The 24324-nt window shown below is 38.4% G+C and overlaps 2 protein-coding genes across 5 annotated transcripts in view; one reads left to right on the forward strand and one right to left on the reverse strand.

Moving 5' to 3' along the window:
- Positions 1 to 15834, forward strand: part of AOAH (acyloxyacyl hydrolase) — a 105970-nt gene extending 90136 nt beyond the window's left edge. The window contains exons 19-21 of the mRNA XM_067470183.1: positions 519 to 615; positions 7868 to 7944; positions 15015 to 15834. Coding sequence (XP_067326284.1) covers positions 519 to 615; positions 7868 to 7944; positions 15015 to 15143 — 303 coding nt within the window. The 3' untranslated portion in view covers positions 15144 to 15834. The remainder of the gene's footprint in view (positions 1 to 518; positions 616 to 7867; positions 7945 to 15014) is intronic.
- Positions 15835 to 15920: 86 nt separating this feature from the next.
- Positions 15921 to 24324, reverse strand: part of ANLN (anillin, actin binding protein) — a 34913-nt gene continuing 26509 nt past the window's right edge. For 3 of the 4 annotated variants that reach the window (XM_067470180.1, XM_060781616.2, XM_067470182.1), the window contains 6 exons: positions 22758 to 22870; positions 21691 to 21744; positions 18944 to 19030; positions 17793 to 17900; positions 17376 to 17548; positions 15921 to 17237 (listed from right to left, as the gene is read on the reverse strand). In XM_067470180.1, the coding sequence (XP_067326281.1) occupies positions 17114 to 17237; positions 17376 to 17548; positions 17793 to 17900; positions 18944 to 19030; positions 21691 to 21744; positions 22758 to 22870 (659 nt within the window). In that variant the 3' untranslated portion in view covers positions 15921 to 17113. The remainder of the gene's footprint in view (positions 17238 to 17375; positions 17549 to 17792; positions 17901 to 18943; positions 19031 to 21690; positions 21745 to 22757; positions 22871 to 24324) is intronic. The other variant, XM_067470181.1, reaches the window with a different exon arrangement.

A 24324-nucleotide genomic window follows, 5' to 3' on the forward strand; every position in this document is an offset into this window, starting at 1 on the left:
GCCCTGCCACATGCACAATGGAGGACCTTCTTGCAGCAACACTGGAAGCACTCCAAGTGGGCAGATACTGGTCAAAGGACATTTAACCAACTACCAAGCTCACAAGTTTTGTATTTTTCTGTTTGTTTGCTTTGTTCTGTTAGAAATGTAATATAATGGACTGGTTGCTCTGACACAACAAATAAATACTTTTGTAATTGCAGCTCCTAGTAACTTTTCCAAGTTCTGATATGTCACACCATTGTTTTAAATAGCATATTTATAAATAAGATGAGTTACTTCGTAGAAAGCTGATTTTTGCAAGTCATTTTTAAGCTGATTTGCAAAAGCCATTTTGTACATCACCATTTTTTTTGAACATCATTATTTTCCCTGCACAGAAGCTGAAGTGCTCAACTGTTGTTTTACTGTTTATATTATGGTTACCTGATCTGAATACTGGTCACAACAGAAGGTTAAGCGTTCTCCTAGCAATAAAGTATATTTATTATGGATTTCTTTTCTCTTTTTTTTTCTAGAGAGCCTCGCAGCTTTCCAATGTTCTGAAAGAAATAGCAAAACTTGAGAAATTTACTAATTTTGATGTTTTCTACATGGATTACCCAATCAAAGAAAGTAAGTTAATGTAGTAGTTGAATAACCAGCTGTTCAACATGCATCACTTGAGAAAGATATGATGTCTACTTGCATTAAAGGTATTTTCATTTCATGTTGCTGAAGGGTAGTGGAAAGAAGAGAAAAGCATCTGATGTCAAAAGACACCTTATGATACTCAAAGCTGTTCCCAGGGTTTGTTCATAAAAAGTCCAGGGTACTTAACCCTGATGCATATTCTAAGGACGTCTTTGAGGACTGAAAAAACATCTCATTAGAAATATCAATTGTGCTTAATCCTTTAATGATGTACTCTAGTAGATATATCTCAATCCTTTATCCAGTAGTGATTTTTTATAATAATCTGCAGGCAAGTTTACTGTATTATAAAGGTTGAGTATCACTTATCCAAACTTCTGGTTTTCCATATTTCATATTTTCTTTCAGATTTTGAAATACTGGAGATGGGACCTAAGTCTAAACTTAAAATGCATTTGTATTTCATGAAACCTTTAGGCACATATCCTGAAAACAAAGGTATCACACTTTCAGCCACTAGGCATGTGCAATCCATGCTTCTAAATGGTTCTAAAGCACTTACAAAACTAAAATTCTGGTGGTGAATACTAGGGGGCGCTGGTGCTTTGCTTCTACAGTGTTGCTAAAGTTCTGGTGGTGAAAATTTCAGAACTCTAACAAAACTTTCAAAATTTCATTATTATTTCATTCTTGATGATTTTTATGACAGAACCAATTAGGAACTGCCATTTATAATGAAATTTTGAAAGTTTTGTTAGAGTTCTGAAATTTTCACCACCAGAACTTTAGCAACACTGTAGAAGCAAAACACCAGCTCCCCCTAGTTTTCACCACCAGAACTTTAGTTTTGTAAGTACTTAAAAACCATTTAGAACCATGGATTGCACATGCCTATCAACCACCAACATGGGCAGTTTGGGATTTTGGAGTATTTTAGATTTTGGAATTCTAGATCAGAAATACTTTACCTGTATACCCCTGTATACCTATTTATGTACACATACTAAGTTAGGTGATCCCTTGTTGTCCGAGTAGGATAGTCTTCCAAGATCAGTGTACTGGTGGGTCCGTAGGTGACTGTGGAGCCCTATTCTTAATCTGCATCTTCTCCCACAGTGAGGGCATTGGTTTCCTGGTGGAAGGTGGTCTCAGTCAGGGTTGGCTTGATGCGCCTTCCTCTTGGCACGTTTCTCTCTTTTGCCCTCCATTTGTGCCTCTTCAAATTCTACAGCACTGCTGGTCACAACTGACCTCCAGCTGGAACGCTCAAGGACCAGGGCTTCCCAGTTCTCAGTGTCTCTGTGACATTTCTCCACTTGTCTTCTCAAGAGATTTGCAGAATTTTCCAGAGGCAGTGCTGATGGAATCATTCCAGGAGTTGCATGTGACGTCTGTAGTCTGTCCATGTCTTGCAGGCATAAAGCAGAGTTGGGAGAACAATAGCTTTATAAACAAGCAACTTGGTATCCCTACAGATGTCCCGGTCCTCAAACACTCTCTGCTTCATTCGGAAAAATGCTGCACTTGCAGAGCTCAGGCAGTGTTGTATTTCAGTGTCAATGTTGACTTTTGTGGAGAGGTGGCTGCCAAGGTAGCGGAAATGATCAACATTTTCTAATGTTACACCATTAAGCTGTATTTCTGGCATTGGAGAGGGATTGGCTGGTGACTGCTGGAAGAGCACTTTGGTTTTCTTGATGTTCAATGACAGCTCAGGCTTCTCGTATGCTTCTGTGAAGGTGTTTAGAGCGGCTTGTAGGTCTTCTTCGAAATGCGCACACATACACACTGTGTAGATGTTTCAGATAGTTCAGAGATTGGGCTGTGCTTGAGCTAGCAGACGTTCAGCTCCATCATCTGCTGTGCAAAGTGAACATAATGATATAATATATATCTTGATATATTTATGAAGTGGAGGCCATAAGTCCTCTTTCTGGTACAGTAGTATTGAGTGGTCTCTCCCTCTCTGAACCTTTGCTTTAAAAGCTGCAGCAGGGGTACATTGGTGGAAGGCAGAGCACTGGATTTTGACCTTAGTCCTAGCCTTAAATTAGGAGGAGGACTTTGAGAAAGAGGAAAGGGCGGCAGCAAATCAGGAGAAAGACATGAAATAAATCATGGTAATTGGAGCAAGAATCCATTCAACCTCGGAATAACAAGACTGTAAGCAATGATCAGCATCTGCCACTTCAGCAATTCTTCAGTGAGGTAGTTTAGAAGTGCCAACATTTTTGGATTGCAGCTCTCAGAATCCCACATGCATCAATGGCCTCTGCAATTCCAGTACTTATCTCAGTGGTCGCAGTTGTGGTTAAGCTGCTTTCACATTTGTAGCTACAGAAAATGATAGAATCAGTGGGTAAAACTTGTAGCCAATGTGAGATTTATCTCTCAAGTTGTATTGGGTTGGAAATACTCCAGACTGAGTTTAAAGTTCAAAAACAAGACTTTGACTCAGGAGAGATACATGCAGGACACTGTCAAATGTGGGAAACGTTTTACTCCCTGGATGTTTGACACTACAATTTCCATTTCCTTACCATTGTCCATGTTTTCTGGGGTTCTGCAAGCTTTCCAATCCCTGGCCTATATGGATATGTGCCTGATTGAATTTACTCAAGTGTGTGCATGACATCCTCATTGCCTTTGCTTCTCGATTGGGATACTACACATTGAACACAAAAGTAGACTTTAATGGAAATAACATATTTGGTTTACTCACAACTTTCATGTGTTCAGCATACACAGGTACAAAAAATTATTGGTTCAGTTTCAAATAACTTTGTGATTGTTCCCTATACCAGCCGGTGAGGGCATTTCTTTTGTAACAAAACAGCTATCAACAGGCCACATAGTCAAAAGGAGAGAGCATGTGGTCTGTAGCCCCTTTTATAACTTCTCAGAAAGTATAGACAGGGGTCCTCAAACTAAGGCCTGAGGGCCGGATATGGCCCTCCAAGGTCATTTACCCAGCGCTCACTCAGGGTCAACCCATGTCTTCAAAGCACACAACCACAACAACAATCCTATCTCATCAGCCAAAAGCAGGCCCACACTTCCCATTGAAATACTAATACATTTTTATTTGTTAAAATTGTTCTTCACTTTAATTATTGTATTGTTTTTAAGTGGTTTTTTGCACTACAAATAAGATATGTGCAGTGTGCATAGGAATTCATTCATATTTTCTTCAAATTATAATCTGGCCCTCCAACTCCGGGGCAGAGAGTTCCACTGCTGAACGGCTCTCACAGTCAGGAAGTTCTTCCTCGTGTTCAGATGGAATCTCCTCTCTTGTAGTTTGAAGCCATTGTTCCACGTCCTAGTCTCCAAGGAAGCAGAAAACAAGCTTGCTCCCTCCTCCCTGTGGCTTCCTCTCACATATTTATACATGGCTATCATATTTCCTCTCAGCCTTCTCTTCTTCAGGCTAAACATGCCCAGCTCCTTAAGCCTCTCCTCATAGGGCTTGTTCTCCATACCCTTGATCATTTGAGTCGCCCTCCTCTGGACACATTCCAGCTTGTCAATATCTCTCTTGAATTGTGGTGCCCAGAATTGGACACAATATTCTAGGTGTGGTCTAACCAAGGCGGAATAGAGGGGTAGCATTACTTCCCTAGATCTAGACACTATGCTCCTATTGATGCAGGCCAAAATCCCATTGGCTTTTTTTGCTGCCACATCACATTGTTGGCTCATGTTTAACTTGTTGTCCACAAGGACTCCGAGATCTTTTTCACACGTACTGCTCTCGAGCCAGGCATTGTCCCCCATTCTGTATCTTTGCATTTCGTTTTTCCTGCCAAAGTGGAGTATCTTGCATTTGTCATTGTTGAACTTCATTTTGTTAGTTTCGGCCCATCTCTCTAATCTGTCAAGATCGTTTTGAATCCTGCTCCTGTCCTCTGGAGTATTGGCTATCCCTCTTACCATCTTTCTGATGGTAAGAGCTGTTTTGCAGCAAAATATACTATCTCAGGGCATGGTTTAGTCTCCTTCTTTAGAAGTTATTAAATAGAGGCTGGATGACTTTGACTAGGTGTTCCTGCATGGCAATGGGTTGGACTGGATGGCCCTTGGAGTCTCTTCCAGCTCTATGTCAAAGGAAAATGGCATGTACAGATTTACTATCATTTTTAGGTCTTTCTCAACGGCCAAGGATATGCGTGCCTTGAGGCTTACCGACCTCAATTACTTAGCATCACTTTTTCTGAGTTATGCAATCACTTATTATTTACTTACAATAAATTATTAAAGGAGCAGTTGCTTAAACCAAAACAATTCTGAATGCCTTCTTAATATTTTATAGCAGCCATTACATGATTGCTGATGAGCTAAATTACTTTGAAGAGCTAAATATAGCCAGTCAGATTTGCAAAGCAAAGGCAAGAGATCAATATGATTTGCTTCCTTTCATTGGTAAACAAAGTCCAATCACACCCCTACAGGACCTTTGGCAATGTATTTCACAGCCTTATAAGCATGTTTGTAATTAAAGGTTTCAACTCAGTAGAAGTGTCGGTTGTCAAGTTTCTCTTCTAAGCTGCTTCTCCTCTAATCACTGACCTATTTTCCAGTTCTGCTAAAGTTGGTGCAAACCCTTTTTGGAGTCTCAAAGTATGAAATATTTAGCAGTAAGAGCAATCTCTCTCTCTCTCTCTCTCTCTCTCTCTCTCTCTGGTACTAACTTTTGGAATCAAAGTATTTATTGAGGGGCTAGTCTGCATCCAATATTTTGGAACACATTTTTAAGGTGAAGCTGTTCATCGTCATTTGTTTCTTTCAGGCTGAAAATATGGATGTTTTTATTCTGAAATCCCCATTAAACTAATTGGGCTGAAAGAAGCAATAGTTCAGACAGCTGGATGCAGTAGTTTAAAGCTACTGGAGTCTTTAGTATGATCTCTTTTCACAGGTTTAATAGAGTCTAAAACTTTAAAAAGCGACAGTGGAACAAAATAACTATGTGGCCAGTTAAGGCTCTGCTTACATTTAACTCTTGTAAACTAGAAACTGTTTCTATGGTATTGAGTTCAACTGACATCTTTGATTGGTAAGCTGGATGTTTGAATTCAGGTAAGTTTCTTTGCATGCAAGGAATCTGATGTATTCAAGCTAAAAATTAAAACTGCCTCTCAGAGTACGTTCTAGTGCAAAAGTTGGCCATAAATAGACAGGTTGTAGGTATTGATTGAATCTGTATAAAGACCAAGTAGCAACAGTCAGACCTGACCATGGAACAACAGACTGGTTCAGGATTGGGAACGGCATACAGCAGGGTTGTATATTCTCACCCAACCTATTCAACTCTATGATTCTATGTTCAGCAGTGGAACTCTCTGCCCCGAAGTGTGGTGGAGGCTCCTTCTTAGAATACTTTTAAGCAGAGGATGGATGGTCATCTGGTGGGGGTGCTTTGAATCAGATTGTCCTACTTTAAACAAGAAGTGCACTCAGATGTGTTGTTTTCAGCAGAAAGGGTGATTGTCTTCAATCTGAAAATGTTTGTCCTTCACTTCAACTGCAGAACTTTAGTGCCAGGAGATGTTGGCTCTATTGGTTCTTAGGGAGGGGCAGGAAATATTGCTCCATAGAGATACTTTACTTGGTACTGACAATAAGATTTAAAGCTGCCATTTCTATATTTAAATCCACTTTAAAGATAACAATATGATGCCTCAGAGGAACAAAGCTTGCTAAAAAAACAACAACCCTGTGTTAGAAATGGCTTGAAAGCAAACAACCAGGATATATTTATTTCCATAACCTGCAAAGGCATGCATGCACATACACATATACACAGAGAGCGAAGTGGGTAGGTGTGAGATCAATTTTACCTAAAACAGTGGTTCTCAACCTTCCTAATGCCGCGACCCCTTCATCCAGTTCCTCATGTTGTGGTGACCCCCAACCATAACATTGTTTTCGCAGCTAGTTCATAACAGTCATTTTACTACTGTTATAAATCATAATGTAAATATCTGATATGCAGGATGTATTTTCATTCACTGGACCAAACTGGGCACAAATACTCAAGATGCCCAAATGTGAATGCTAGTGGGGTTGGGGGAGGATTGATTTTGTCATTTGGGAGTTGTAATTGCTGGGATTTATAGTTCACCTATAATCAAAGAGCATTCTGAACTCTGCCAGCGATGGATTTGAACCAAACTTGGCACACAGAACTCCCATGACCAACGGAAAACACTGGAAGGGTTTGGTGGGCACTGATCTTGAGTTTGGGAGTTGTAGTTCACCTATATCCAGAGAGCACTGTGGACTCATGCAATGGTGGATCTGGACCAAACTTGGCACGAATACTCAATATGCCCAAATGTGAACACTGGTGGAGTCTGGGGAAAATTGATCTTGGCATTTGGGCGTTGTAGTTGCTGGGATTTATAGTTCATTACAATCAAAGAACATTCTGAAATCCACCAACGATAGAATTGGATCAAACTTCCCACATGAAATCCCCATGACCATCAGAAAATACTGTGTTTTCTGATGGTCTTTGGTGACCCTTCTGACACCCCCTCGTGACCCCCCCCCCAGGGGTCCCGACCCCCAGGTTGAGAAACACTGACCTAAAAGTTCATACTTTTTCAGAAACGTTACTTATTCTTAGTAATCATGCAGTCCTGGAGATAGCCTACCTGAATACTTTGGGCCAAAAATCACATATGACTACACTTGCCTGTTTTGAGAGCAATGAGTTTGAATGTTTGTGTTGAGAAAGATGCAGCAAACCATAGACAATAACCAAGGAGGAGAAGCCTAGCAAGTAAAAGGCAGAAATTGGAGTAGTATTGGCTTAAATCGTATTGCCAGTTGCAATGAGAGTAGACCAGCTGACCCACTGTTAAGTCAATATTCTATAACTTTCATTAATTCGGTGGGTTTGCTCTAGTTGGAACTCATCATAGTACTGAAACCATCAAGGTTTGCCTCATTGCAACCTTATTTTTACATGGAGCTGGGCTGGATATGAATTATTCTGCCAGCATATATATTCAGAGCTTTTCTTGCATAAAATGTCTTGAAAAGGCTTAAATGCTGCCTGGAAGGAAAGAGGATTGAATATAGCATTGGCTTTGACAATATTATATAAATCATCATAATCTTCATGTGCAGCAGTCATTTGCTAAAAATACTGCCTGTGATGCTGTGTGAAGTAAATGTGATGTTTATACGTGTGGTGCATAATCTTCTATAATTATCTGGTTTACAGTCACGGAAATGTTGCAGAAGATGGGAGGAGAGGCTTGGCAGCTAATAGAACCTGTTGATGGATTCCATCCGAGTCAGGTAAGAGACAAGGAAGTAGGTGGGTGGTTGGGAACAAAAACCACCAAAAAAATCTAGGTGTCTAGTGTGCCACATAGTCATGTTTGAGCTAATGTTCTTGAATGAGCCTCTTGAAGCTTGGTTACAAAGAGATGTCTTGATAACATGTAGATTTGCTTTGTGGAATCTTTAAAACTATTGTGAATTAAATACCAAAGTTTCAGGTGGATAAACTAAAATCCAAGTCAACTTCTTTTTCACCTTCCTCCAAACCTATGCTAAATATCTGAGTTTGCTGTGGGCTGGCTTCCTAATACGGATGTGCAAATCTTTGTTTTTAAATCGTAAGTCGTATCTAATTCATCAGTTTTGTATATATCAGGGGTCCTCAGACTTTTTAAGCAGGGGACCAGGTCACAGTCCTCAAACTGCTAGAGGGCCGGGTTATAATTGGGGGGGGGGGGGGAGAAACCTATGAATTCCTATGCACACTGCACATATCTTATTTGTAGTTCAAAAAATACTAACAATTTTAACAAATAATTTATTAGTATTAGAAGGGTAAGTATGGGCCTGCTTTTGGCTGATGAGATAGGACTGTTGTTATGTGCTTTCAAGTAGTTTCAGACTTATGTTGACCCTGATTGAGGGCCGAGTAAATGACCTTGGAGGGCTGTATCCGGCCCCTGGGCCTTAGTTTGAGGATCCCTGGTATATATAAACAAATATTAAGAAGTGAGTGTGTGGGGGAGGGGGGGAGTGCTCACACAAAAACTCAAGAATAAAAACTTATGCAATTATTTTTTGTTTGAATTTTGTAATGCTCGGAAGTCAGTTTCATTTTCAGTGCAAGCGAAGCAAATCCAAAAGGGCTGCCATTCCTCTTTAAATTAAAAAGAGATAGGCTGCCTCTTGCCATGAGAAGAGGAAAACAGTACGGTGGGATGAGCTGGGTGAATTGGAAAAGAGACTGTGACAGCACAGAATTCTGGGAAATGTAGTTTGGGAAGGTGAGGAGCCCTATGGCAGGGAATTCAAAAGGCAAACTACATTTACCAAAATTCTGCTCAGCATCAGTCCTAAGCCCCAATTAGGATAGGGGAGAGATATGTCCATCCTAGCAGCAGCCAGAGTTCCAATAAACGGTTAAATCTACAAAGAAGATGATTGATTGATACTTCAATAATAATAAGCAAATCTGTGCTGGCCTAGGAGGAAATCCTCAAATTGAAGTTCTGTTGATGAAAGACAATGAGATAGCTGCTGCAGTTTTTTATTTTTCTTAAAAAAAAGTTTTGTCAACACTTTTTTTAAAATCCCAAAAAATCAGTAGATGTATGAATATTCCTGAAACTTGGGGGAAATTATTCCATTATCTTGTGTCATTGTATAGAAAATTCAAGGAGATAGCTCTTGTAGTTTTTTTTTAAATGTTTGCAAAAACTTTGAAAATTCCCCAAAGATCTGTGGATGAGTGAAACATTCTGAAACTTGATGGGCTAACAGTGGTAAATGTGTTCTATAATCATAGCAAGTTTCATGCCAATAATTCTAACAATGAGGGGGAAAGGAGCCCTGAGGTTTACTCATTGGCACTATTACTTAACGAAAAGTAACAAAAATAGTTAATTTGTTATAGTTAGGATATTGCCCCATCCAATTTTGGAAACATTTTAGAAACTATTTTCCCCCACCCCCGATTTTCATAATGGATATTGAAACTTTTTTTTCATTAATCGCACAGGCCTACTTCCTAATAATGGCATACCCTTGTATAAGTCTACCATATGCCAATGTATGTGTTGTGGTGTATGCGCTATCACACAGGTTGGTAATCCCGTCTTCCCACTGCAACAATCAAAACCTCCCCAGGGCTCACCCTGTGACTGTGATGGTTGCTCCTAATGATCATTATTTTACTGTTGGAGAGCAGAGGAGATTGGAGTAGTGTCTGGCTTTATTCCCACAGCCAGGCACAGAACAATGAGATGATCTGTGACAATTCCAGAAGACCCTAGTGGACATTGGTGGATGTCCTTGATTCGTGCCTGGCCATCTGGACATAACCAGAAACCCCTCTGATCCCCATCACACCCTTAACAAGTCAAAGAATGATCATGGCAAAGAACGATCAGTGAATCCTCAGAGTGATGAATGGGGAGCTACAGCAGAGTTCTCTTACTCTACATATAACCATATAAGATCTGAGCCATTGAGTTCTTGGGGTGTATCATCACATAAAAGTGTATACACGTGGGTTCCTAGAATCATAGAATTGGAAGAGACCACAAGGGTCATACCCATCATTCCCTGTTTAAAATCCTTCAGAGAAGGAGCCACAATCACACTCTGAGGCAATGTATGCCACTGTCAAACAACTCTTATTGTCAGGATGTTTTTCCTAATGTTACGGTGGAATCTCTTTTCCTGTAGTTTGAATACATTGCCTCATATCCTGGAGTTCCTTTTTCAGTTGTAAAATATTGCCATATGAATTTAGGAGTAAGTCCCATGGTGGGGCTTCTCTCCATGTACCGTAAATATATTTCAAGTTTTTAAAATAATCCCTTCCTAGTATTGGGGTGGTTAGACTATAAAACAATGCTATAAATTAAGATCTGCTATTTAGTGACACAGAATCCAAATTACTGTCTTGTCTGTTTACTAAATTAATACTTAGTCCTATAGTTATTCATTTAATATTAAAATCACCCTTCAGAAGGGAATATTGTTTGCAAGTGTCTTAAAATCCAAGGAGTTTACACAGAAAGCAGGCATGCTAACTAGTCATACAACAAAAAGTTTGGGAAGACTTTTACCATATATGAAACTAGCCATCCCGCCACTCGTTGCTGTGGCCCAGTCTGTATATATGTGTTGTGTGTGTTTATGTGAATATATGTGTGTTTGTGTATATATGTGGTTTTGCACATGCTTTAATGTATTTTTTGTTTATTGGCTTTTTACGTCCTTTCCGCAGTGTTTTTCAATGTTTTTATGAGTGATGGTCACTAATTGGCCTGATAGGTGTATTGTGTCCAAATTTGAGGTCAATTCGTCCAGTAGTTTTTGAGTTATGTTAATCCCACAAACGAACATTACATTTTATTTATATAGATGAGAAACCCCAGATGACTGAGCAGGACTCAGGAAGAGGCACTAGAAAATCTAGTCTCATGATTTCTCAAAATTCTTTTGATATTCTGAAATGTCAAAATTCTTTGATATTTCAGAATAAAATCAGCCAATTATTTAATAGATTACGTCAAAATCTTGGGCTGCAGACATTATGAAAAACTGAAACACCAGGAATAAAAATTGGAGGGAAAAAATCAATCACAAGGCAAGTTGCTATTTCTTTTTTAAATGATTTTTTAATTAATGGAAATATTAAAAACATATAAAATAGGGGGAAAGGGGCAGGAAGAAGGTTTTAATAATAGGATATGGGACAACTATCACCTGCGGGGGGGGGGGGGGGGGTTATTTCTTTAAGAAATCATCAAAGACTTGTAATATCTAATGAGGAAAATTAAGGAAGGTGCAAAACCAGAATTACAGCTACATATTAAGGGGAAAAATCTCACATATGATTTATATAAACTGTGTGATGATGGCACTGATGGTGGCATTTGTACAAAAAAAAAATCAAAAGAGGACCAAGACTCAGAAAGGCAACTACACAGAAATTGATATGTTCCTCAAGTACAAAGGATATCAAAGTCAGGATATTTCATGCTATAGTATTTTTCAATTTCTATGTATGAATCTGAAAGCTGGACAGTGAAGAACTCAGACATTTGAGATATGGCGCTGGAGGGGTTTTCTGAATGCCATGGACAGCTAAAAGGACAAATATATGGGTCAGAGAGCAAATCAAGTCTAAACTCCCACTAGAAGTCAAAACAATGAAACAGAGACATCATGAAATGACTCCCAAACAACACAATAAGGGCAGTGAAAAGCAGTATGATAAGAGGAAGGCATTACAAATGGTTTTACTGAATCAGAGAAGCTATGGCCAAACAAGAACTGAGTGGGCTGTTTATAACAGGGTCTCTTGGAAGTCTCTTTCTTTTGATTTTTGTAAGACGAAGCTGAGCTGACAGAACATACCATATTTAAAAGTGACTTCATATTGCATAAATGCCATTGTGACAAATTCTTACGATATAGGCTTCATGCCCTTTTGTTTTTCCTATGTATGAAAATATCCTGGGGTCTAAGATATTGATGCCGCTATGCGACTTGCCTGGGACTAAGCTCCACTGAATTCACAGAAAGATACATAATAGAATAAATGTATAGGTTTTTTGCTTTAAAATTGTCAAGAAACTAGATGTGTGAAGTGATCTTGCATTGTCTCATTGACATGGCCTTTAATGGACCAGCTTTATTACTCCTTATTTTAGTCAGATAATCTCACTGAGATATCTCCAGTTTCAAAGATGAAAGTAAATCTGCCTTAACAATGCAAGGGATGAGATCAAATGTTCCAAATATATTAACTTAATAAGAAACTCGTGCCAGAAATGTGCTAGGCAGATTGATTTCCCTTTCAAACCAGTTTTGCACTCAAAGGGTACTTAAGGTTTTCTTTCTGTTCTTCCTCTATGAACAAAAATAGTTTAAGGCAATGTCACATCTGGAAAAAATGAAGATTTGCGGAACTGTATTTAACTCATTAAATGTATGGTTGCAAAAGTAGTCGTGAGTCAGGGTTCATTAAGTAATAATTTAATACTCTGACAAAATTAACTCACTTTATCAGAACAATGGAAAATTAACAGTAGTAGCATAAATTTGGGTGGAACCAAGTTTTATTGAATTTTGTTTTTTAGTTACCACAGGATTGGGTCAAACTGTGATCTTTTTAGATGTTGCTAAGCTATAACTCTCATTAGCTCTTTCAACATAGTTAACAGAATGATGGGTGGTGCACTTCAATATGGAGACATCCACAACCTCCCAACTCTGTAAAGTATGCATTCTAAGTACAAAAATTAGTGAAACAAACGGAGCATTTTTTTTAAAGTCTATATTTATACACACTAGTATATATACCCAGTGTTGCCTGGGTTGGCATTTTCTGATGTTATTTATTATTACCCAAGTTCTGTCATCTTAAGGTCTACTTTCTCTCTTCTCCAGCTCTCTTCCATCTTGAAAGAGATAGGCAACGCTCTGGCCCTTTGGCAACACTCTGGCCCTTTAAGTTGAAAACCCACCAGTATTTTAAATTGGATCAAGAAAGGTTATGTGTACCAACTTTGGTCCAGACCCAACAAACTATGTCGGAGCCATTGTGGAACATATATACATATACATTCACACAAATAAATAGATGGATGGATGAAATCAGATTCTGTTGGGAAAATATTTGCCAATATTCTGCATTTGTTACTTAGCTAGAGACATAACTAAGTCACATCTCTTGGCATGTCCCCCACTAAGAGCCAGTAGCCAGATCAGACAAAGGATATTTCTTCAGGTTTATTTATTACTATTTATTTACTGTATAAATAATAGCCTCTTAAGGGCTATTTATAGATGGGGAAGGTGGGCGGGGCTACTTTAACTGAAAACTGATCTCAAGATTTTTCCGTTGTTGCCTGCGTGAGCGCAGGAATGTACCATATGTGCAAATCACAGCTGACCACGAGGGGAAAATGATATTTCCACACATAGCCTCCCACCTGTGAGGCAGGTTGCAACAAGAACCAGGCAAGGGTCCTGCTTTTAATTGTCAGTCTTGTTCATTGGGATGAGGAAAGAGGTGGAAATCTCATCCTCCTTGATCAGCAACTGAACTCCATGTTATAAATCTAACTACAGTTTTGAAAAACATCCATTGTTCTTTTAAGTCGGGGTCCTCAAACTACAGCCCATGGGCCATACGCACCCCACCAAGATCTCTTTCTCAGCCTCCGCATTCATGCCCCCCCCCCCCCATATCACTCTCCCGACATCCTCCATTATGAGGAAAGGGGGGAGGAAAAAAGGGAGAGGTGGAAAGGGAGGAGGAAAAAAGGGAGAGGTGAGGAAGAGAGGAAGGAAGGAAGGAGGGAGAAAAGGATAAATAATATAAGGAAGATAAGGAGGGAAGGAAGAACAAGAAAGAGAATGGAGAGGGGAGAAAGAAAGAAAGGAGGGAGAAACGGAAGTCGTGGGAGAAAGGGGGAACGAAAGAAAAGGAGGGAATGAAGAAAGTACAGAAGGTAGGAAAGATGAAGGGAGAAAAGGGAGGGAAAAGGAAGAAAGGAAAGAAAAGGTGAGAAAGGGGGAAGGAAAGGAGGGAGAAAAGGAAGGAGAGAGGGAAGGAGAAAGAAAGGGGGGAAGAAAAGGGGAAAGAAAGGGATGTAGGAAAAAGAGGGAGAAAAGGAAGAATCTAGGTTGGAAACAGCAAGGGAAGGAATTCAGCATTCAGAAAGTGTGGCATACTGGTTTGAACCTTGGACTGTAGCTCTGAACCCTTTGGGTGACTTTAGGCAAGTCATATTCTCTCAGTCTGAGGAAAACAAAGGTAAACCCCATTTGAATAAATTTTGACAAGAAAGCTCTGTGATGGGGTTGCTTTAGGATTCCCCTAAGTCTGAAATGACTGAAAGGCACTCAACAACAATCCTAATTAACTTGACTATCTCATCAGCCAAAAGCAGGCCCACACTTCCCATTGAAATACTGGTATGTTTATGTTGGTTAAATTTGCTCTTCATTTTAAATATTGTATTGTTCTTTCATTTTTTGTACTACACATAAGATATATGCAGTATGCATGGAAAATTGGTCCAGTTTTTCCCCCCCAACTATAGTCTGGCTCCACCAACAGCTTTAGGGACGATGAACCGGCCCTCTGCTTAAAACGTTTGAGGATCCCTGTTGGTTAAAATTGAGTTATTTTTCACTAAAAGGAAATCCATGTTGCAATAAAACATAGTCAAAAATTACCAACTTCCTTGATAAGTATGTTTTCAACTTTATTTTGAGGGACAGATTTCTTTATTGTTACCAGCAGCCAGTTGTGCCAAACTGTACCACTTGAAGCGCTTCTTGAAATGAAGAATAACATTTTTTTCTTGGACTAATTCTAGATTGCTTCTGCACTTGGAGCTAGAATTGTCTGGAACAAGGTACTCCATAAATGGCCACGTGTCCTTGGACAAGAAAATCCATTTAATAATGAGATTGATAGAATCTTCAAAGCTCAAGGAGGGCACTGATCTCAGTACTATGAAACAGAAGTGGGAATCAGTCCTTCATGAAGTTTGGATCCTCTTGAAGATAATGTCATCAATTACAGAGCTGTGATTTATTTTTAATTATTGAATTTCCTCTTTGTCACATCACTTTGTAGTTCTATAAACTTATAGTTTTGACTGGTCAAAAAATGTTTTGCTTCTGGTTTATTTTGAAAAATGGCACATTGTGTATGTGTATTTTATACAAATGTATGATTCTGTGTTTGTGACCCACTTTCAGCCCATGAGATGAGGAGAGTAAGAAACATCATCATAATCATTATTATTATGAAGAATGTACTCAAAGTATAGTACAAATTACAGAGAACTGTGTCATGTCAAGTATCCTGATATATTCTAACCTAAACTCAATGATAAAAAAGGTAAAGGTTTTCCCCTGACATTAAGTCCAGTCATGTCTGACTCTGGGGTGTGGTGCTCATCTCCATTTCTAAGCCGAAGAGCCAGTGTTGTCCATAGACACCTCCAAGGTCATGTGGCCAGCATGAGCGCATGGAGCGCCGTTACCGTCCCGCTGGAGCGGTACCTATTGATCTACTCGCATTTGCATGTTTTCGAACTGCTAAGTTGGCAGAAGCTAGGGCTGACAGCGGAAGCTCACGCCGCTCCCTGGAATCAAACCTGCGACCTTTTGGTCAACAAGCTCAGCAGCTCAGTGCTTTAACCCACTGCGCCACCGGGGGCCCCCAATGATACCGATCCTTTTAAAAAAGAACGTATTGCAAGACAACACACTCATTTGCTGGAATTCCATAGATACATTTTTATTTATATATGTTGAGAAGTTCTTGTTCCTTGTTTTAAAACAGCAGAAAAAGTGAATATTGAAAATAATAATACAAAGGATGACTTATAAAGGGGGAAGTTGACAAAATTAGTGTTTTTAACCATGTAAAGCTATAGCAATTTAATGACAATGTCCTGCAAGTAATAGTTTAAAATATGCAGCAGTAGCAGCAGCAACACGGCACAATGTGGTACTTAATGGAAAGCTTTTATGAAAGCTGCACACATGCAGTTCACCTGAGTAGCCATGATATTTCATTGATCGGTTAAAAATTATTGCTTAAACTGGTTTAGTGACAGACTATATGAAGTAATACTTTGTTTATAGCAGCTCTACCATCTGAATTTAAAAAAAGAAAAGAAATACTGCTCTCTAGTGCCTAAAGACCAGTGAATTTTTTTTACATCCAAACTATAAAACACAGATTAATATGGCTTGGAGAGGGAAATAATGGTAAAAAATGCTGTTCTTAGAGCAGCCTAAAGCATTCCAGATGCTTGTTTCATAGCATATGTACAAATGCACTGCATAACTGATCATACATGTAAACCATGCTGTGCGCAAAAACATGCATCAAAATTATCTTATTTTCCCAATTGGAATCTGTTCCTATTGTATGCAGTCTTCTATCTAAAAAGTGGTACTTTTTGCAAGTGCCAGGAATTAAAACCTCAAACTACTGAACACCTAAAAAAGGTGATGTGAAAAAAGGCCACTAATTATATATTTTTTAATCCTATTACATATAAAAAGTGGAAGTTCCTGTTTCAGCTCTCCAACAGAACTGAATCAATTTGAGGCATACTTGTTAGGAAAAATGTTTACTGGTAAAACTTCCTAGATTGTTCTTCTCCCCTTGTGCTGAATCTTTTGGTTCTTGAAATAAAGCAAGCTTTGATAACTAATAGAAACCTTTACTTTAAAAGTGAACAGAACTACATATTTCAAAGTTTTATAATATATAACATATTTAGCACAGCAAAAGTGCTTAAAAACAGCTATCTATCATACCCCAGTACTAGAGTTAGAACTCTAAAGGCAGAAAATAGTCCAATACAATGACCATCACATCCAGATATATTAAAAGAGCAGAGTTTGTATCTGACATTGGAAGCAAGCTCTTACGGGAAATTTCTTCTGTGATTCAAGGCTTTCCAACAGGAACATAGCAAGCGTCAGGCTGCCACATGCGAAGGTCAACAAGAACTTGGTTGAGTCTTTGCATCCAAAGATTACGTTCATCTTTAGTATCAGCAGATAACCAGTTCCTTGTTTAAACAAAAGAAACAGGGCCAAAGGATTAATCCACAGGGAAGAAAAAGCAGATGATGTCATTAACAAAGAAAATTCTCCAGAAGTAGGTCTACAAACATAGCTAGTGGTAAAAGTATTGTACAATGGCTTACTTGGTAACACAGAGGGTATCTTTGCATTGGCTAACAAGCGTCTCCTTATCATCTTCTCTCTGTGGCCGAACAGTAATTAGCTCAAAAGTGTTGGGCCGAGCACAGAACTCTCTGTTGGCAGGTTCAATCTGACGATTGGTGCAGTTTGCCAGGTTTATGGAGCCCAAAGGATGCTGAAATGAAAAGATCCATAATTCTTTGTCTTTTTATAATTGTCAGTTCGCAAATTTTGCACTCTTCTGAATCTGGAGATTTCATTCATGACAAGTAACCCATAGCCTCCTCTGAAAAAATGCATTAAGTTGTAATGCCATTCCCCTGTGTAACAAGTTGTAATGCCACTTCAAGCTGAATATACTAAAATAAAATAAATGGATACAGCCTCTACAGTAAATGCTTACGCAAACTTAGAGTTACCTTTCGTTTTTCATCATCTGGGTAAGTCCAATAAGAGATACAATTGCCAGAGAGAGCACACCAACGTCGATGCCAAGCCCCAAACCCACTGACATCTTCAAACATAGTCTGGGGAGACATAAAAGCTCTCCTTGAACAAAAATGCATTTACAATTTAATTTCCAGTATCATATAGATCTTAGCAACTTCAACAGTTCTTATACTACTGGTCCTTTAGCCTACTCCTCATAAAACGTCAGTTCTACAAGACCCAATCCAATGCCATTGTTACACTTCATCATTCTTCTACTCTTAGATGCTGGCTACTATATTCTTTGAAATTTGCCTTTTTTTAAACAAACAAAAGCCATCTTACAAAAGTACCATAACATCACCACTCTTAGATGCTGGCTACTATATTCTTTGAAATTTGCCTTTTTTTAAACAAACAAAAGCTATCTTACAAAAGTACCATAACATTTGAAACACTTTAATGTTCAGGTAGTCTATAAAATAAGTATTTTCATTACACAGCTATCCTGGGATTTTAGAGCATTGAATACTGATCATCTTAATCGCTAGCTGTGATTCAATGGCTGTAAAGATTAGTATAGGCCTAGGCATCAGATTTTTTGAAGACACAGGGTAAGCATTTCCAAAGTACTCCAAAATCCAATATTAACCACATGGGTGATGAAGATAATGACACCTTAGTTTTCTGGTACTTCAATATACACAAACTTTGTTTTATGCACAAAATGTAAAAGGTTTGTATAGAATTACCTTCAGGCTACATGTATAACAGGCATGGGCACACTTCGGCCTTCCACACTTCAACTCCCACAATTCCTAAGCCCGTGGGCTGTTAGGAATTGTGGGAGTTGAAGTCCAAAACATCTGGAGGGCCAAAGTTTGTCCATGCCTGGTGTATAAGGTGTGTCTGAAACATAATTGAATATTGTGTTTAAATGTGGGTCCCTTCTCCAAGATATCTCATAATATACACATGCAAATGCAAGTATTCCAAAATTTAAAACAAAATCCAAAATTTTCACAATTTATCAGAATACTGCTACACTCAAAATATCTGAACTATCTTTAATGGGCAATTCTAGAATCCCATCCTGAGTTGAGATAAGTTTGCTAACTCTATACATGTAATGGCAACTTACCAAAAAGCCTCTCTCCTCCACACAAGAATCTATTTGACATTTAATCTTCAGATATATATGACCTTCTAGAGGAGACAAAAAAGGAACCTGAAAAATAAGTATGTTGAAGAATGTAAAAAATCACAATTTTTCTCAAAGTCAAAGCCACTTGAAAGCAAAGAACAATTCCCAGCAAAATCCAAAGCAAATGTAACAAAAACCTACATATTCCATTTTTAATGTATCTAGTCTCAGATACATTATTACATACATTACTATATACATTCCAAATAAAGGTTTTCTTTCTCAAAAATCTAGAAAGCATATGAGAAATGTTACTTTCTAGGAAAGACGTGCTATCTGGCCACATGATAATAAGACATTCAAGAAAATTCATAATTAAGACGCTTCTAACAATTGCTACGATGGTTGAAGATGGAGGTGGGGAGTAGCAAAACACTGAGAGAACATGCCTTGGTATGTTGTTAAAATATACACGGCAGGCATTTATCATACACATTCTGAGAAAGTTTAGTTTTCCTTCAGGGTGTTAAAGCAGAGGGCTTGGAATGTTCATTGTATCTGTCATAATCTCAGGAACCCAACTTTGATTGAGTTCAGGAGTCTTCTCTCCACCACCGGCACACATATCTGAATGATGTGGATCACAGTTCACACCACATATGGCTGTTGTGAGAAACTTAGTCATTCAACTTGAAAAAAAGAGGCCAAAAGTTTTCAGGGGAAAAAAAAATCTGGAATCAAGGGTAATACTTTTCGAAATATAATATTAGTTGTGATGGTATGCATTATCCAGTACAGTCAAGCAACATCCAAAAGCAGAATGCAACATTGCTTCCAGCAAGACGCAAACATTTAAGCCTGCAAGTTAGTGCACAAAGCAGCAAGTCCACATTTCCCAGGAAAGAAGACAGCATGCTTGAAGGACCAAAGCAAGTTTTTCAAAGTTTATTCACATCACCACAGTAAATCTTAAATATATACTATCTCTACATATTCAGAAAAAACTTGTAGCTAAATATAACTTTCACTGCTTTTATAACTGAAGCATGTCCCAACACAGCAAATCTGAATTCAGCTCTGACAACCAGCAACTCTATAGAACTGAATTTACAGTATGCCTTAAAATCCTCTGTAAATCCTATATGGCTTTGTTTTGTCAAGTGTGCCAAGTCCGGTGGCTTTAAGCAAAAAAAGTAAATTGCAACTGCATGTTAAATTTATCTCTGACATGTGTGTTCCCAACCCAGAAATGACAATTTCTATTCAAATTTGAGTAAGATACACACTCACCTACATCCAAATATTATTTTCTCCCTTTCAAATTAAGTTCTACCTACTGAGTCTGTGCACGTCCTTGAAACAAAATTAGAACAGAGGTTTGTTTCCAAAACAATGTTATTCGCAGTAAGACATCCTTGACACCAACTATGTTGAAGTTGCTACCAGAAATGCAATACAACTCTTCTCTATTGGAAGTTAAGATGCATGGCAAGACATCTTGATTACGAACTCTAATATTTGTCTAAGAGCTTACAGCTATCAGTTCATTCTTAGTGAAATTAGCTACCTAACACAGCAGAGGGAGAATTTACATAAGAGTAGCACAGGCCTATTTATTGCTCAAACCTAGAGTATTTTTACTTTTAAAAATAATTAAAATTAGTAAAATAATTTGCTTTTATTCACACAAAATAACTTTCTCCAGTACACCATCTTTTATTTAAGAACAAATGCTTATGAAACACAATTTCTTTAGCTTATAATGAGCAGATAGGCAAGTTTTCCATAAGCTTTGTCATACAATCGCTCTTGTCAGAGAGCAAGTGGTTAATTACGCACTCCACAATTATAAAGCTACTTCAATTTTGTGCATTTACTTCAAAAAATCTCCTTTTGGATTTTGCTTGCTGTCCTCAAGTATCCTAGCATATGTGCTAGTATACTTCACAACAATAGCAACTTCTTCAGTCTCAAATTCCTCTGCAATAAATGGTATGCAGAGTTACACTTCAACTAATCTTCCCATTCTTCTAAAAACAGAAATCAGAATAATCTGACTTGAAAATTAAAATAGTGGACCATTCTTTTATAGCCTTGTAAACTGAATCATTGCTGATTTCATTTTATTCACTGTTTTGCATTAACATAGTATATCCAGCAAGTTTTTTTAAAAAAAAATGCAATATAAGAAAAAAAAATATGACAACTTCTGCCTTTGTAAGGCCACTTTCATTTTCAGAAGCATATTAGGATAGCTAGCAATCTAGAAGGCATTAGAAATAACATTCCTCTACAGTCCTACCCAACCATATCAAACTTACTTATATAGAAACTGACAATAACAGTAATAATGGCACTTAGTCCACTACCCAGTTCTAGAAAGATCGTTTTCAGTTAGGTTTTGCATATTTAGAGCATTCTTTTGTAACTACTCAACAAGGCATGGTAAAACAAAACTTCAAGCCAGAAATCTGCAGCAAAAAACCAAAAGTTTCTACTAATACTAGCTTTGTTTATACAGCCATGGGATGTAAAGTCATTCACTTACAGATTTGCTTAACAGAAGGATAGCACAAAGCGAACCGTAGGGACATTTGTCCTAAAAATGCCATTCAACAAATCTCCAGTTTAAAAACTTGAAAGTGGTCCTTAAAGCAGTTAGTCATTGCAACCATAAACAAAGTTTAGCGACAAGACATAAATAGCATGCACTGGGAATTTTTTTTTGAAGAAAGCATAGCAACCTTATCCTGGAACATATAACCCAGTAGCTCTCTCTCCTTAACTCCATAATTTATCTAGGGGAAAAGAAATGGGCAGTGCTAAATGCAACTAAAAGCAAAGTAAAACACACAGCACTTTAGCACTACTAATGTGCATTGTGGTAACCTGCTTTAGCTTTTAAGAGGTTCATCAGAGCAAGATATTAAATCAGCCAGTTTTCTGAGAAAAATGAAGAAAGTTATAAAAACAGTTCAATGGTAACTGGCAGCCAAGGCAGTTCAAACAAACAAGTGCTCGCAGATGGAGTTCGTATAGCCAAACGTGAAGGTTAGTTTTCTAATTCAAAGACTTTTGTTTTTGCTCCCAAAATATGGCACTACCAAGATAACTATCGCTTCAATTGTGCATTTCTCTAAAGCGTATTTATGTAATAAGATGTGTGCTTCTGCTACTAGCACATGGAACAGGAAAGAAAATTGCAATTGTCAAGGAAGTCCACTTGGAAAATCCAGGAATTCCTGCAATTTTTTTGCTAATTTCTATTTCCAATTATTATGTAGAATAATGCAAACAATGGCATGCTATTTCAATATGTATTATATATTGTTAATGAATCCATCCAAAACTTCTCTGCATTACGGCCTGCTTCTCAACTAAGACAATTAATGTGAAATTCCTTCAAGAACTGGACAATAAGCCTGATAAAAAGACTACTTTTAGTTTTACACAGCAACCACAATCATGTAATTCAACTGAAAGAATTCTGAGAGCCCCAGGATTGATCGATTTTTGCATACCAGCACTGAATGCAACTCACCACTTCCATCAACTTCTGGTTGCCCTAAGCCAGTGGTTCTCAACCTGTGGGTCCCAAGGTGTTTTGGTTTACAACTCCCAGAAATCCCAGCAGTTTACCAGCTGTTAGGATTTCTGGGAGTTAAGGCCAAAACATCTGGGGACCCACAGGTTGAGAACCACTGCCCAAAGCTTTCTTCATTTCAGTTTTGTAATTTAAACAAGGAATTTTGCCAATATTATTACAAAAATAATGCCAGAAGATCAGTCTCATGCCCATCCCCAGCATTACCTTGTCCAACTGGAATTTGGTATTTCCTACTGAAGACAGTGAAATTGTGCATGAACCAACAAGAACAAAGTTACTAGTGCGCACAGCATTTGGACCACCTGGACTGGCCATAGCTGTAAAGAAAAATATTAAGCACATTATTAGAGCCACAATCATCAAACCTATTTAAATAATTTTAAATTGTTATATTGACTTTACTTAATATTAACTAACACAATATCCAAATGACATGAAACATCTTTAAAGAGGTGTTTTTCCTGAAGTGTGAGGAAGCTCTTCATGCTGGCTCTGGTTCTTATTTCACTGGCTGAGTTTTCTGTCAGTCCTTTCTACTCGAAAAGGGATGGACAGTCTCACCTTCCTACTTCCCTCCTGACTCACCTTGGATGATGACAGGGTTTTTATTCTATGGCTAAAGCTGGATTTGAACATCATTTGTTGAGAAAGTTCTGTGTTAGCCAAGAGATCAAATATACTTGAGCAGTTAGCATCTTTACAAGGATCGTCTACCTCAGTGCCCTTAACACCACTCATGTAATAGGCTGTTCTTGAGGTGACAGCTAGAGCATGCAGTTCCAATCCCTTCTCTCATGAGGAGTAGGCAATGGACAACATGATGAAAGAAATTATAGGATTGGAATGGACAGCTTTTACTGAGATTCTGTAGGGACTACAAACGTAGTTGAAGGAATCAGTGAGATTTTGTGTTCCAGGGCAGGCCATACACATCAGCTGACTAGCGTGGTTTCGGCTGTGCCAATGAATGTGGTAGATGCAACTGCTTCCTTTCCACCCCTGGTAATCTATGGTAAGAACTGCCCATAAAGGCTTTGCAAATGTATTTCCTCCACAACCAGGCAGTCTGCCGGATGTGGAGGATGAAGGGGAAGCAGGAGTGAATCCACTACTGGTCTAAGATGACAGGCGGCTTTTGCATCCCAGGAGTCCATCATCAGCTCTCTGATACTCATGGGTTCTTTAGTGATCAGAAGCAGATAAAGCACATTGTAAAAGCCTAGTTTCTGGGTCCTCTTCCTCCTTTCAGGAGAAAAGGGGGGAATTTGTAGAGCTTATGTTTGCACTTTCTCCACTCTAAAAAGGGGAGGCACCACATTTCTTCTATCACTACTAGATGTGGATGCAGTGTCTTGTGTCGTCACAGACTGGATCTACAGTGCCACAGAATCCATATTATCTGCTTTGAACTGGTTTATGGGAGTACACTCTGCCATATAATCCAGTTCAAAGCAGATAATCTGGATTTTATATTTATTTTATTATTTATTTACCCTATTTACGTCCTGCCTTTCTCTACCCCGAAGTGGACTCAAGGCATCTTTACATATATGGTAGTGTAGATGGGGTCACAGTCATGGGAGAAATTATAGTAATGTCCTGAAAAGGAAGTATATTTCTCCTTGTTTGAATCTGAGCATGGAAAGTAGAAAACACACCAGACCTGAATGTTAATACTGTATTTCTTCAGTTATAAGACACCATCAATTGTAAAACACACCCTAATATCAGTACCAACACCAACAAAAATACATTAGATACACCTGTGATT

Source organism: Anolis sagrei, chromosome 6 (assembly GCF_037176765.1).
Source record: "Anolis sagrei isolate rAnoSag1 chromosome 6, rAnoSag1.mat, whole genome shotgun sequence".
In the NCBI taxonomy this organism is placed as follows: Eukaryota; Metazoa; Chordata; class Lepidosauria; order Squamata; family Dactyloidae; genus Anolis; species Anolis sagrei.